We start from the raw sequence: 15093 nt of genomic DNA on the forward strand, positions 1-15093 counted from the left end.
TTCCCAGCTTACGTGACACTGCTGCGTATAGCTCACGTGCGTACTCCTGCACTGAGCGCGTGTCCACCGCCATGTTGCGTCGCGCCTGACGAACCAAATAACTCACCAGCAAATTTTCCACTTTTGCCAGCACCCTGTTCTGGCAATACCTGATAGATGAAGCACCTGCAGACTTTGTGATTTTCATGTGCTCTTTGATCTTGGCTGCATCCTTCTTGATCGTGCGAATCGTAGATTCGTTGACGCCATGCTGGCGCGCGAGATCAACTTGCCGTGTTCCTTTCTCCAAATCTTGAACAATTTGGTACTTCACCTCGTAGCTTAAGGAACGTCGTGTCTTCTTTGGCTTAGTGCCGCTGGGTCCAGGTAAGGAAAGGTCTCTCTCTGGGGGCGGTGGTGGTCCGGCGGAAGCCATTTTACGGAACAATGGATGCGCGTTTACACGGTGTGGCCTTGAGGGATGAAACTGCCGCAGCTAGGTCAAGCATCGTCTCTCCTCCCTCCCTCCCTCCCCGGGGTGGTCACGTCATAATACTTTAAGCCAATTACAGCTAGCAGCAGAGGGGGGTAGGGATGCATGGCCAATCACAGTCCGATACGTCATATGACGTCAGTGATAACGCAACAAAGACACACACTGCGCAACCTTACCGCGCCGCTTGCCCAAGCGGAGGGAGGAGGAGGGAGAGGCAGGCAGGCGGGCAGGCGGGTGGCGCGTGGGGAAAATCTAAAAATAGCGTCTCGAGCCGGACACTCACCGCGTATATGATGAAAAATTCCGCGTTAAGTGAAAGTTCAGCTCTGGCAAGGCACCGCGTATATGATAAAACGCGCTAAGTGAAACCGCGTTAGGCGGGGTAATACTGTATTATAGTTATTATTACTATTATATTTTCGCCCCCCAGGGCCTGATGTGGGTCAGTGATCTATGCCCAGGTGGGCTAATCCCTGATGCCCCCAATAAAAACTTTCGGTTTTCAGAGCTTTTTGTTTTTCGGAATTTCGGATAAAGGGTTGTTAACCTGTATTAGTACTGTACATAAAAGTTTTGAATTTGACACCAAAAACAATGTTGTATTGGTGTATGAGGTGGTAATGCATGTTAATTGGTGAATGGGAGTTACTTGGAGAGGGAGTGGAATGCCTTTACTTGCAAGAAATGGCTTGGTTTCAGAAATCTTGCCCTGCTCATTCTGCAAAATTTTATAGAGTACAAGCTTCTTGCCTTTACCTGAATTATTGTACAGTATTGTAGAGTTTATCAGCACATTATGCTAATATTTGATCCACAAAATTAGTCATTCCATATTTAATTTCACATCACATCTATGAAAGTACATTATACAATACAGGCATTTGAAGGTACAGGTATCACTGCTTGAGCACTTGATGTACTCATCATAGATGTAGTAAACCCTAATGTTTTTGCAATTTGGCCATGTTTTTCATCCGTATCATATCATTATAACTTTTCCAATTTTACACACAAGGTAATGCCTTGACAAGTTCCTTTAGACATCTTGAATAAGGTTTAAAATGCAGTATCAATGTGAAAACTGAGACTATACTTTACTCAAAACAAGAAGAGTTAACTATGTGTTCACATTAAACTGGTAGGAAACTTGTTGCCATAAACAATATAAAATGCATGCCAATTTCTTTATGGTGCAATTTCCCAGCCATATCCCTGATTAGTAATCATAATATACAAATTCCACATGGGCAAAGTTGCACAATCCATATACTGTACACATAACATTGGGATGACTGTACAGTTTGGACCCCTCCCCACCAAATCTTAGCTATGGTTAAATCAAATTAATCAAGTTGTCACATCAGTGGACCAGGATTATTTAAAACCTGTGAGCTACAGATGAGAAAACCAAAGTGACTTAAATACTGTATAGAGATCACAGAGGTAGGAAGCCTATGCCCAAAACTCCTTGTTCCAAAGTGCCTTGATAGCTTATGACTGCACGGAGTACACGTTTGTGATTTAACTGATGACACAGTAGGAGTTAGGATATAATCTTAGTGTAAGTTGTAACACAGTTAACTGTATTTTGTATCATAACCATACCATCCTTTCATCACCTCTATCTGTTCTTTTAAGTACAGGTAATAGCCAGGATATTTATGTTAACTTCCGAGCGTTATTAATGCCACAGCAACACCAAAATTGTGTGGTGTTGGAGGGACAAGTTCTCCCTCCACACTCTGAACACAGCCATCCATTGAATCGCATGCTCTTGCTCTGAGTTAATATTATGACTCTATTTCTGTTTAGTAGATTGCATTTTTTTTTTGTAATGTATTACTAAGAGAGCAAATATGGAGTGATTTTTAATTTTATGTTTGTAATTAGTATGTATGCGTATGTTCAGTGAGTCTGTGCCACGAAAAAAAAAGAAAAATTAGGAATAATTTTTCACAGCTTTAATGGCTATTAATTGCCAAGTACAATGTTTAAATAATAATTAATATATCAAACATCTTGAGTTTCTCTGTCCTATTTCTTAACTTATTATGTATCAATTTATGATCTTTTACTTATTCATACATGTACCGTACTGTACTTCACAAGTTTCTAACATATGGCAGATGAGTGGTAAAACAAGGCTGGATAAATCACCACTGTACTACATCAAAGTCTGAGTGGCCATAACTCTAACAGTGTGAAAGACCTTAATTCCCCAGAATTATGTTGACCTGCTATTCCAAGCCAAACATCACCACCATCAACTTAAACCCAGGTGCAGAAGCAGGTACAAGTCAAACCCCGCTGTGGTATGAAGCCACAAGGCACTAGCTATTGTCACTACTGCTCTTCTTTCACCCAGAAATAAAAGGGAGGAAAGCAAATTAGACCACCAAAAACAATATCAGGCAGCAAGGTACCTATTGTATTATGGTTTACAGAAAAAGTTAGGTAAAAATATCTTATTGTAAACTTAGCCTTGTGTACAGTTTTGCAATGTTGGCACTCAAAGTAGGACCAAGGTTTCTCCCAGCTTTTCCACACTTGATGGATGCTAACATCTGTCCTGCAGCACCAGGACTCCTTAGACAATCATACTCTGACATCAGTAATCCTGGAGTTCCATACTGAAATGCACAAATACATTCAAATTATTACATAATTTTAGAGATGCAGAACATCAAAAAGAAATGTTAGTGCTACAAAAAAAATCCATGATATGATTTGCAGTAAAAAGTTTAGAGACTATGTGAGGAAACAGTAATATGGTGTGATGAAGACATAAATTCTGGATATGCCAATTTTTCATACTTCTTGAACTAAGTAATTTTTATACAAAATATTTGCAAATACAAAAAAATTATGGATTTGGTGTTCAGTTCTTACTTGTGTTTGATTAACAGTGCTAGTACTGTAGCAAGAAATGCAGCTATGAAAGCTATAAAATGGGAAGTTTGCCCAAAGTCTAATGCTATTCCTAAAATCTTACAATCAAGTTCTCAGAACAACTTTTAACCAAGGAAGTAATTCAAACTGTCATTACAATTTACTTGCACTGAAAGGTAACTGTTAAGGTAGAAAAAGGACTTAACTTTTATGACCGAGGAAAGTTTTAAAGTAGGGAGCTAATGAAACAGATTTGATCCTTTCAACATGGTGATCATGAATTCCCACTGGGCTTTGGGGCAACTCATTATCCAGCCTTATATACCTGCACAGCATAACCTGCCATTAAATAATGTGACCTCTCTCAGGGATACAGTGAGGACACTAGTGACAGTATTCTGTCATTTTAGAATGACTTGTACAGGAGCAGAAAAAGTAAAGTTCACTGTTATAATAATATACTACACCCCCCCCCTTAAGTGTTTACAAGTTAATAGTACTGTAATAACATTAATCACATTACCTTATCCACAATAGCCCGGGCCTTATCAACACTCAAACCATGGAACTGTAAGAGGTGTTTAGCAAACATCTCTCTTACTGTTAGTTGGCGATTTTTAACAGATGCTGCATTAAATTCTGTGAATGTCATTAGTGATGTCTCAGTCCTATCATGATCGTGCATCTCTTCTGGCAAATTATCCAGGTCCGTACGTAGCACAGCACTTACTGTTTTACCCTAAAAACAGAAAAAAACATAGGAAACTGTAATACCATACTACCACCTGCATGCTGAAGTGCAGTTGGACATGGACTGAAGAAAAAAATAAACTGTTAATATATTTTTTCCTCACTCTGGATACACTAACAGATGTAAGTCATCAGCACAACACAACAATCAACTGTCATGCAGATGTGTTGTAATGTGAGGTGGGAGAGGTGTATTTATGAGCACCATTGAGTGAAGCAGCCTCTTACAACATAGAGGAAAAAATTTTCAGTGATCCTTCTCAGCTCCCCTGTAGTTTACTAAAATGACAAAGGACCAGACAAAAAGAAGATGAAAAATTTTGAACTATTCCTCATATCTCATTTTCTAGGAAAGCCTGTGGCCAGACAGCTCAGGTAAAGGCAGCAAAAAATGTATCTGCTCCTTTTCAGTGTTATACAATATGGAAAACTGGACCAAAACTTCTGACAAATCATTTTGAGTTACACCGTATGGTGGTAGCCCTGCATTCCAAATGTCGAGTTACCATTTACTCTTTATCTTCTGTTTTCTATAAGGTGTTTAATTGCATCAGTGTGCACAATATGTTTCACATGATAAGAATAAAGCATTAAGCAGGATTTCTTACCACATGGTATTAAAAAGAGGTTTTGTAAGCTCATTTCTTAGCACTTTTAATTCTTTACAGCAAATCATCCCCTGAAGGCTTACAAAATGTAGTAATTTTTATCATTCTTCTTCATGGATAAGATCTTATATTTCATTTACTTGTATAATGTTACTTTAAATCAAATATAACTTATAATACTGAGGAGTTACAGAAACACTGTTTCATCTCATAATACAGTACAGTATATGAAATTGCTGTATGGCAACTCATTTCCTATGGTGGAAGTCATTTATTATGTGGGTAATACAACATAGTGTATAATAACACTGCCCTGAAAATTTAAGCATTTGCAAGTTGTTTTAATGAACATATGTGTATATAGGCAATAAACACATGCTCATTTCTGCTGCATATTTATTTTTGTTCTATCACACCCAGATGTTCCACAATCACAGGCATAACAAATACAAAGGATTATTAATCTGATAATTGAACAGACATTTTATATTTTAAACTTAATGCATTTTACTACATTTATGCATAGAATTAGGTGCAATGCAAAACCAGCATTCAAACGTATATACAGTATTTTACAAATTTCAGCCCCATTCATTGGTTACTACGACTGCAAAATCTTCCTTTTCAATTATTTTCTTTTGTAAACTGACTTGGGCCCATCCTTCTTCAGATTCCAGCAAGTCTACTATCATCACCATCTTTCCTGGTAGCTTCTTTCCATTTCTGAAATGTCTTGGTGGAACTCTTCACTTACAGCACTTAATTCTCAGAGAAGAAATTAAGATGGAAGTCTAGGAAGTGTATTTTAACTCATGTTACATCCCCACAAGTGATATTTTCTGATCATGTCTTGAACAATTTCTTTGTAGATATCTGACTTCTTGTTGCCAAGAAAGTTGTTCACAACATTTTTGGAAGCAACTAAGCATCTTCATGACCTTCCAATACATTCACAAATGTTGGACCATCTAAAAAAAAATATTATTTTAGAGCCAATAAACACTCCTTCCTTCAATTTGGCTCAACTAAAATGAGGGAATTATGATGTAAGAATTGGAATCCAGATGCCTCTTTGTTGAGTCCTTTGACAAAAGTTTTCATTAGTCCAAGCTTTATGTGGAGAAGAGGTAACAATATCATGCTACGGTCCAGGAGTAGATTTGCTGTAATATTTGCTTGTCCTGAAGCAATTATATCTCTGAGGATAATCTTTTCTCACATAATGTTCCTTTCTCACTCTGCTATTCCTCAGGTGAGAAATACAGCAGCACAAGCAATTAAGCACCAAGCTATAGTGGGGAAATCTTTTTCTGGCTGATGCCAATGGAGGAACTAGGTTCCTATTAAATCTGATGTCCTAAAGCCATATTATGCACAGCATATACAATCATGGAGGGGTATGGAAGGGATGACAAGGGGATCAGTTTATCTAAATTAGGTGAGTAAATCATCCCTGTATGCTAACTGGCCAGAAAATGCAAACTTCTCACAAAGAATATTAATTCTTAAGAGTGGGTTTAGAATATTTGGGGATATTTCATGTAAAACACTCAAGCACCCATTCATAAATGCAGTATCACCATACAAATAAATAAGTAATTTGAATAAAAGCTTAAATTTTATGCTTAATTGATATATTCAGATTAACACATTTAGACAATATTTTTCTAGACTGACCTGGTATTTGCTCTGGATACAACGCGTCATGATAGTAAGAAAAGCCGCCGATTCACGCTGATCTTTTGTCACCTTAATGTCAAAACCATCGACAACCTGTGTGTTAACCACCGCCTGAAGACATGTCGCCTCAGGCAGGCTGCAAAGAAATTCAACCAGGTAATTCATTAAGGTTTATCTGATATGTCACATTTTGAAGACCTCTACATTCCTTCTAGTGTTTGATAAGAGTATCTATGCTTCTTAATCATACAACAGTACTGATCATACAGTACAGCTTACTGTATGTTATTTACAAAGTTATGTATTTACAATTTTCCATCTGTTTAAGGTCCGGGTTGCTTACCGTAGTTCTTAACTTGTAATTTATTTTTTATTTGGAAACAACTTGTACAGTACAGTACTTCTATTTTACAGCATTAACGCTAAGCCCATATTCTCAGCCTCTTTTCACAAATCTATTGACCCAGATTATCGAAGTTACATCTGTAATCACTTTCTTCATCGCTGTCCTGGTAGAAACTTTATACAGTAACACTTCACCTGAGATTCTGACTTCCATATTCCTCCACAAGATACATGGGCTTGGTAAGGCCACACTTCTTGAGACGGAACTTTTGTTCACGGAACCTTCCATCTTTGATGCTTGAGGCGAGGTCATCCATTCTCTTACGTTCAATGATATACGGCAACACTAGTTCTCGAGGCTTCTGTTGGAATCATAAAACATATTACAAAATTAACACACTTCTTGAGAATGACTTCCTCATCCTCTTAGTTGATAGGGAGAACTTCCCTCCACATCATTCTTTGCTCTCCAGGTGTGCTCTTCTGCAGTGTTCCATTCTCTAAAAAATCTTGGTCATTAGACCAAGATTTTGTAGAGAATATGAAAGGTTGATGCAGAAAAAGGGAGGTTCCCCATTTTAGGTGTAGTGATATTAAACGTGAAAAATAATTGTATTCACATATATACAATGCATGTACAGTATAAGATATAATGAACATAAATTCCCTCCCTCTTAAATGTAATACTGTACTGAGCTTAAAAAATACAAGTAAAGCAACCCCGTGTTTTTCGCGTGTTTTTTATCGCAGTTTTTTTACTAAAAAATTATATATATATATAAAATTTCCTTAAAAAAAAAAATTAAATTTCGCGCCATTTTCGATAGTCCCGTGCGGTGCGGCAAACAGACACCCGCTGCTCCGAGTAGCCTTAGTCCACAAGTGCCTACCGTACTGTGAATGCCTCTTCTGTTTGTCCTCCCACGTGCATTCCACATGGCTCCGGGACGTAAGCCAGCCTCATCAAAGGCAAATATTACTAGCAAAGACTCTAAAGTAACCAAGAGATCAAGAATAATGATGACCTTAAAGGAAAAAACAGTTTTATTGGACAAGTTCAGAGGTGGTACTGTATAAGCTATGGCTCGAGATGTGGTGAAGACTGACAGTTCATTTGTGTCTTTTGTCAGAATACAAGTCTTCAAGTGGAGGAATGTGGATGGAAGAGGCCTGGCTGGCTGGCGTGACTGCATGAGGGCGGGCAGACGCCGGGACAGCAGGGAGAGGCTGGCAATGTGGGTGTTGCCGACCTCAGTGAAATATAAACTTTTTTATTTACTTGTAAATAAAATGTTTTTGTATATAACTGTGTTTACGCTTTTCCATTATTGTACAATATGATTAGTTTCAAATAATGATGTTAGTAAATGCCGGTACAGTGCATCAGTGATCAGTGTGACTACTGGGCCGTGAGTGGAGAGCATGGCGTGGTTAAGTGCATGACCTACCTGAGCTGTTTGGTGGCCACAGGTACAGTGATTCCTAAATGAGTATTCGCGGTTTTGGCTTTTCGCGGGGGTTTCAGGAACGTAATTACCGCGAAAAACACGGGATTACTGTAATTGAAAATACAGTACAGTATATGAATCTTACCTCCTTAACTCCTCTGGGACCAAAATTTAGTGAGAGGCGTTCTTGACACACCCATAAGAAGTCACCAATATGTAGCTTACGTACATCATACTTAATTCCATGTCTGTCTAATTCTTTGATAATAATGTCCTTAGTACTTCGTTTTCCTCCAGTGCATCTGCATGAAACTGTTATTTTTAATATGCAAAGTATGGGAATAAATGTATATCCAAAAATGACAAATTGTGGCTCTGTCTTATGGATCAGCCAACTCTGTAAATCACAAACCAACTTTGGAATCTTGTGATCACAGACAGAGAATGACGTATGTACTTGATTTTCACTAAATGGGGTAGTAACCATCCAGTGAAAGTACAGATATGCAGGGTTAGTAATCTCAACAACTGTCAACATGAGTACATGGGGTAAACATAAAATTTTAGATACTTACCCTCCACTTGTCTCTGCATTATCAATACATAACACTATTTCATATTCTCTGGGAAGGAACATAAACTGGTGAGTGGGAGGAGTCAACTGTTGCCTTCTCTTTGATGGTGAAACTTGAACATTCTTATAGGTGCTGCACAATGGTGCTTTTCTTTTTCCAAAATTTGAAATAGAGTCAGTAATTTCTTCATCAGGTGATAAATTATCTAAAAAGAAAGTCATATTTCTCAATAATTCTATTTGGATCTAGAATTAAAATTTTAATGTTAAGACATTCTATTTCTACTTGACTGCATACATGAAGCCCAGAATGATACAATATCATTTACTCATCTAATGTTGCTTTCCTTATGATGAGAACATTAACATACCTGATGTATTTTTGTTAAAATAAAATTCAGTATCACCCCTGTCTTGCTGAAGATTCTTTGTGACAGTGGTACATAATGTAGATGGTAATGGTGTGCTCCTCTCAAAATTATCAGAATTCATGGTTTCCTTTGGAATTCTTGAATTACATGCAAGAGATGATAGACTCTTATTATTTTTGTTAGTACCATGAACATTTCTCATATCCTTAGAGTAATCCACTATGCTACTAGCCAAGCTAGAAGCACTGCAGGTTCTTGACTCCACTATTGTAATTTCATCAGAGTCGTACATAGGTGAGTGTGATAAAGAAGCCTGGCTAAGTGTATCACTGCTTCCAGCAGCCATTAACTTGGCTGCTAATGCTTCCCCTTCTGGAGTTAAGCTATATCTGAATAAAAAATAAATACATAAATAAATATATAGTACAGGTATAGAGAAAAAAGATGTTTCACCATTATTAAAGAAAATATAATCACTATCATGGTTACCATGAAATTGTGAAAAATTAATATTAAATTATTTTGGATATCTGATTGTTACAGACTTATGCATATACAGTCAGACCATAATTACACCTTTAATAAACAATTCATAATAACATAATTACTGGCACAGTTGCCATCTCACCTAGCTGGACTGCTTTCTCTTGTGACAAGTTCCTTCTTGATAAGAGTACTCATGCAGGACCAGGCAGTATAGCGAGAGCCCTCAGAAGCATGAGTGAATGAAGCATCACACAGTGGTTGAGCAACTTCCATTAATTCTGTCTTCTTCATATATCCTTAAAGTCGTGGAGAAAAACTAATTGCATTCACAAAATAATAAAGTTGAATACTTATGCTTATACAGGCATGAGATTTTCTTATCAAATATATCAATATAGGTGCCATCCTCAAGTCTGAGGCTGGGAACCATAGCCACACTATGCTAATGTATGTCTACAAAGGAATGAATCTAGCTAAATTGATCAAAGGTCAGAAAAATAATAAGAAATAAAAAATGAACCTTATGGTCATGCAATCCTGAGATGAAAAACCAGTAACTGCACTAAAATGGAAGTTCAATCATGAAACTCCTTTTCCTGGTCAAGTCCATTGCCTAACAACCTCCTAAGTCAGTTCTACTCAGCTTTATCAAAAATTTTATTCACCTAACAATATTTACATTTATTGAAAGACCAAGAGACATCTGATGATGCTGAATGCATATCACAAGACAAAAACATGAAAATATTACCAGGAAAATTATTTGGTTTTGATGCTTCAAAGAGAGCAACAAGCAAGGCATAAGCACCAGATCTGGCCGCTGGCACATATTCCCGTACTTTTCTCTTTTTCTTGATAATTTCCTGAAAGATACAAGAGATTTATCCTTATATCCCATTTATTATGATGAAAATGTATAGATGGCCCACGTATACTGTACAGAGAGTGCCAATAATAAGTATCCTACCAGTATTAAAACTTCAGTTAAGGTGACATGGAGAGGACATCAAAAAACACCTGACACTTCAATATTTCAGAACAACTACAGGTATATATGTAGAGATGCAGTGAGAAGATTCAAGGAAGATTTAAATTAATAAGAAGTACATGCTGTATTACCCTCCTGAGACATTTATCTGTTAACCATCCTACTGTATACTGTACAACAAGAAAGTTTAATGCACAGAGAAAAATAAGTATCATGCAGTGCATGCAAAATCCACAATACAAGTCGTTTTGAGCATACCTGTAGTTTTAATTATGGCAGAGGAGAAATTAAAGGTGGTTAAGAGAAAAATAACTAACTAACTGTACCTGTACCTGAATAACTAACCTTGGATATCTTTGAAGGAGATTCAAGTACTTCATCTCTCACTTCTGGAACAATGCTGACTCTAACTGTCTTCTTTCTTACTTTCTTCTTTGGTGGGTCATGGCTAACCTGAAGTAAAGTACCAGGTAAAAACAATTCAGATTTTGTGTACAGTACTGTACCAGTAACCTTAAACATATATAAATTATCCAAAAACAATCACTACACGTACAGTATGCTGCATGTGTAATGTAATACAGCAATTATAGTTGGCAAAATATTATGAGGTAAATTGGCTGAGTAAATGAGAGCAAAAAGCTCTGGGTGATTGCTACCGTAATCAAAGTAAATTTATGGAATCTGTAAAGGGGGTAGTTAGTGTAAAATTATTGAAAAATGGTAAGTAAGATCTTATTTGTGGCTCTTCAATATTTAGTAACAGTAAGCCAACCTTAATGAAATCAATGTGCAGGCTCTGATATGAACACATAATATATTGTTACTGTAACACATTTAACCCACTTGGTAATACTTGTTGTTACTGTCACAGATGAAAATTACAAATCAAAGATCATATTTGAAGCTGAGCAGTGGTGAAGGTGACAGCTAAGGGACAGGGAAAAATAAAATAGTAAAAAATGTGGTTGATATACTGTATACGTACTGTATCTTCATGTTACAGTACTTCATACTGTCTACCGAGGCTGGAAATTAAAACAGTGTTAATCTTCTAAATTGCTGATTCTTCTACTTTCAAAGGAGCAGGACAACCAAAAAATTTAACATGAAGACATATCCTGTATCTCTTAAGGAATAACCATCATGATGAGTGTACTGACATGAGACTGATCTTGAAATCTCTTTATACAGTACAGTACTGTATATATACCAAAGCAAATTATGGTACTGTGATGGGAGATTCAGAGTGTATGGTTCAGGATATATCAGTGGTCAAATAGACTTATAACTCATTAACTGCGGCTGAGGAGTATCGATGTGTAGGTTAGGTTCATGGAACATATTTTTTTCCTCCAAGGACCCAATAATTCAGTGCTTCTATAATGCAGCTGTTTTGAATTATTGTTTGTTAAACTTGCATTACTACAGTTAACTTAGATGGCCAACATTACCATTGACAAATAGAAATACATGTACCTTATATCACTGTGAATGATAATTTCATGAGTCATATATGAAGTCAAGTAGCCAAAAACAGTACTTTAAGCAGTAAAGAGCTTAGTGGTAATGTAGAAAAATATTTATTAGTGAGTTTACCTTATGAATCTCATCCCAGTCAATTGGTCCATTTTCCTCTGTGTGTTGTTGCAAGTGTCGGTCGAGCTTCTCGCAGATCTTCTCCCCAAAATTTGCAATGACCTTGCAGTCTTTGCCCGAGTAGAGTGGCAATGGAAACAGCCGAAGTGATTTCCTAGCCTTTAAACATAAAAAAATAAATAACATAATTGACTACTGTACGTATATTGCTTTCTCTCAAGTTTACTCTACAATGGTTACTGAAATAACCAAAATTTAAATATAAATGGACACATTAATTGTGAAGACATTCATCTTTGTCCCAGCCTAGGTGTTCCTATGGGACTAAACATTCCAAGTGGTATATATAGGCCTATCCTACCCTCTGATAGTTGTACTTCATGTTAGAGTTTTTAAGTTCTGCATCTGCTTGCCATTCTTGAAGCCATTTGTCAAAAAGAGAATTTGGGTGATTGATGACACGTTTTATACGACGATACTTTTTCCTCTTCAGAACTCTTCCGTCTTTATTCATGTTAAATTCTGGAAAAAAGAAAAACAGTTTACCGATATGTAAATGTATTCACCATTAATTTAAATGATCCAGTTACAACTGGCATTATAAAACTATAAAAAACAATATTATGACAAGACAGTGCAGTATACTTTACATGTACAGTACCGGTAAGTGGAACCTCAGTAACCTGGCAACCTTTACTCAAGAATCCTCTTATAACCTGAACAATTTTACAATATTCTCATTAATTCTAGTAACTAACAAAATACAGACGTGAGTTGTAGTTCCTGGTGTTGCTGCCATGTCACCCAGAACAGGATCAAAATGTTTCCCTCACACAACCATCCGTGTAATTGTCTTCTCTATGAATAAGTATTGTACTGTATGTTTATCATCAAACTGGCTGGGAAGTTAGGTAAGGTTAGGTAGGTTTCCTTGGTTGGTTAGGTCAGGTTCTTTTATGTTCTAGTAAATGTCGCCTCTTTTAAAATACTTTAATGATAGGCAGTGGATATTTTATCATGACTGGCTAAGTTTCTACGAGTGCTATTTTACCGTGAGTGCGCTCTGATTTGACTAGTCATCCATTACTGGCGATCAACACGAGAATTATATTTAACCTTGACTCTGACAGCATTTGGCATTTATTTCGCCGTGAGTCGATCGTTGTGTAGCAGTAAACATACCTAACCATATTTCTGTTGTGCATGGAGACTTATCATTTTAAAAGAGGTGACATTTACTAAAACCTAATAGAACCTGACCTAACCAACCAAAAAAACCTACCTAACTTCCTAGCTGGGGTAAATGTTACTTTTAGTCCTATAATCTTTTAGCAACCTTCAAAACTGTAGCAAATAAAAAAAATTGAATATGACCACCCCCAAACAATAATGGGGGGACGCCGTGGGAACCGAGGGTTCTGGTTGTTGGGAAACTAAAAAAACACGAGTGATTTGCGCCATTTTTGAAGGTCAAAATTGATTCAAAACACAGCAAAACACATAGGAAAAACATATTTTTCATCACTAAAATATGCATCCTAACCTAACCTAGTTGGCCCCAGTCACACTGCCTAACCGGTAAACCTTTACCAATGTTACTTTTAGTCCTATAATCTTCTACCAACTCAAATTATACATTTGCGACGGAAATATCATAGAAGAAAATGGTCTTAAATTTTCTGTAGATTTCACATGTTGCCAGATTTATCGTAAAGAATTATAGGACTAAAGTTAACAAATACCCTAGCCTGGGGCGTCATATTAAACAGAAAGTACTTACCCAATCAGAACACACTTACGGTAAAATAGCGTTAGTAGAAACTTAGCTGGTCACGGCAAAATATCCACTACGTTAATGATAAGAACATTTAAGGAAAAAATGAACGAAATTGAACAATTCCTTCTGGTAGTAGCGGCGTTCTCAGATATTATCTTCGATTCATATTATTCTCGAGGTAACAAAATGTTGTTATGGACGTCCTGGCTAGTTTAGGAGGCACCAGGGGTCCTACAGGATTACCGTCGAAGGATAACTGATGAAAACCTTTGTGATCTTCCTGATATTCGTATTTTTAGTCCACAATACTTGCTCCACCATCTGAAATTCACCTTCAATAAATCCTGGTACTCCATTTCACGATAGAATGATGACATTACTTACAATTACCACAACCTAACCTTTCAATGTTCCCGCCCGTAAACACTGGATCGGGAATTTGTAAAAACACATTTTTAACAATATATTTTTCAAAGTACTGTATTAGGTTAAGTTACCTTTTTTTTTTAGAAGGTTGTAGTATTTCATATAAAGTAACAGAAGAATAAAATTTAATAGATTTTCATAAATTGTCCATCTGGCTGTGCCACCAAACATCTCATTTTCCCCAAGAAAGTTTGCTGAAGGAATTACTTAAAGTAGTGTAAGTATTGTCGTTAATTGTGTTTTATCCAATGATTTTTCCTGAGGGAGAGGAGATCATCTAAAACATTAATTCCTTAAAAAAAAATGTTAGCCTACTCACGTCACCACTCACCACATGTTGGTAAACAAAATCTTGAGGTCCGACTAATTACCCAAGTGTAGCCGCAATGAAGTCAAATAATGGTCCTACATGAATAAATCGGACTGCCAATCACTTCTCGATTATTATTTGGTAAAATAAATACTAATATGATGAAATTTTATGCTTTAGGAAATTTTTAATGGAGAATTACTACTATCTCATGTGTTGTCAGCCTGTGGTAACTTGTAATTACTTTACTTTTATCCTCTTCACCACTGATCGGCTCGTTAGCCGCTTGGGCGGTCGGTCACGTCTCTGATCACTTTTCCTTTCATTTTCTCTTAGTCACAGTAGGTACAGGTTGTTACCACTGATT

General features: G+C 36.8%; 2 protein-coding genes across 7 annotated transcripts in view; one reads left to right on the forward strand and one right to left on the reverse strand.

Moving 5' to 3' along the window:
* LOC121868394 (organic cation transporter protein-like) overlaps positions 1–8050 on the forward strand; it is a 43866-nt gene extending 35816 nt beyond the window's left edge. For all 5 annotated transcript variants that reach the window (XM_042368986.1, XM_042368985.1, XM_042368989.1 and 2 more), the window contains 2 exons: positions 6394–6558; positions 7878–8050. In XM_042368986.1, the coding sequence (XP_042224920.1) occupies positions 6394–6558; positions 7878–7934 (222 nt within the window). In that variant the 3' untranslated portion in view covers positions 7935–8050. The remainder of the gene's footprint in view (positions 1–6393; positions 6559–7877) is intronic.
* LOC121868395 (crossover junction endonuclease MUS81-like) lies at positions 6555–14355 on the reverse strand. 2 transcript variants are annotated; one of them, XM_042368990.1, is made up of 10 exons: positions 14013–14353; positions 12575–12735; positions 12214–12372; positions 10960–11067; positions 10378–10489; positions 9769–9922; positions 9141–9529; positions 8771–8975; positions 8341–8497; positions 6555–7109 (listed from the first exon to the last, which is right to left on the reverse strand). In XM_042368990.1, the coding sequence occupies exons 2-10, from the start codon at positions 12725–12727 to the stop codon at positions 6939–6941; spliced, it is 1608 nt and encodes a 535-aa protein (XP_042224924.1). In that variant the 5' UTR covers positions 12728–12735; positions 14013–14353; the 3' UTR covers positions 6555–6938. The 2 variants fall into 2 exon arrangements, with proteins under 2 accessions (XP_042224924.1, XP_042224925.1); XM_042368991.1 differs by lacking the exon at positions 8341–8497 and having other exon boundaries at positions 6956–7109; positions 14013–14355.
* Between the last annotated feature and the right edge of the window lie 738 nt (positions 14356–15093).

The sequence above is a fragment of the Homarus americanus genome, unplaced genomic scaffold, assembly GCF_018991925.1.
Source record: "Homarus americanus isolate GMGI-L3 unplaced genomic scaffold, GMGI_Hamer_2.0 scaffold19318, whole genome shotgun sequence".
NCBI classification, from domain to species: domain Eukaryota; kingdom Metazoa; phylum Arthropoda; class Malacostraca; order Decapoda; family Nephropidae; genus Homarus; species Homarus americanus.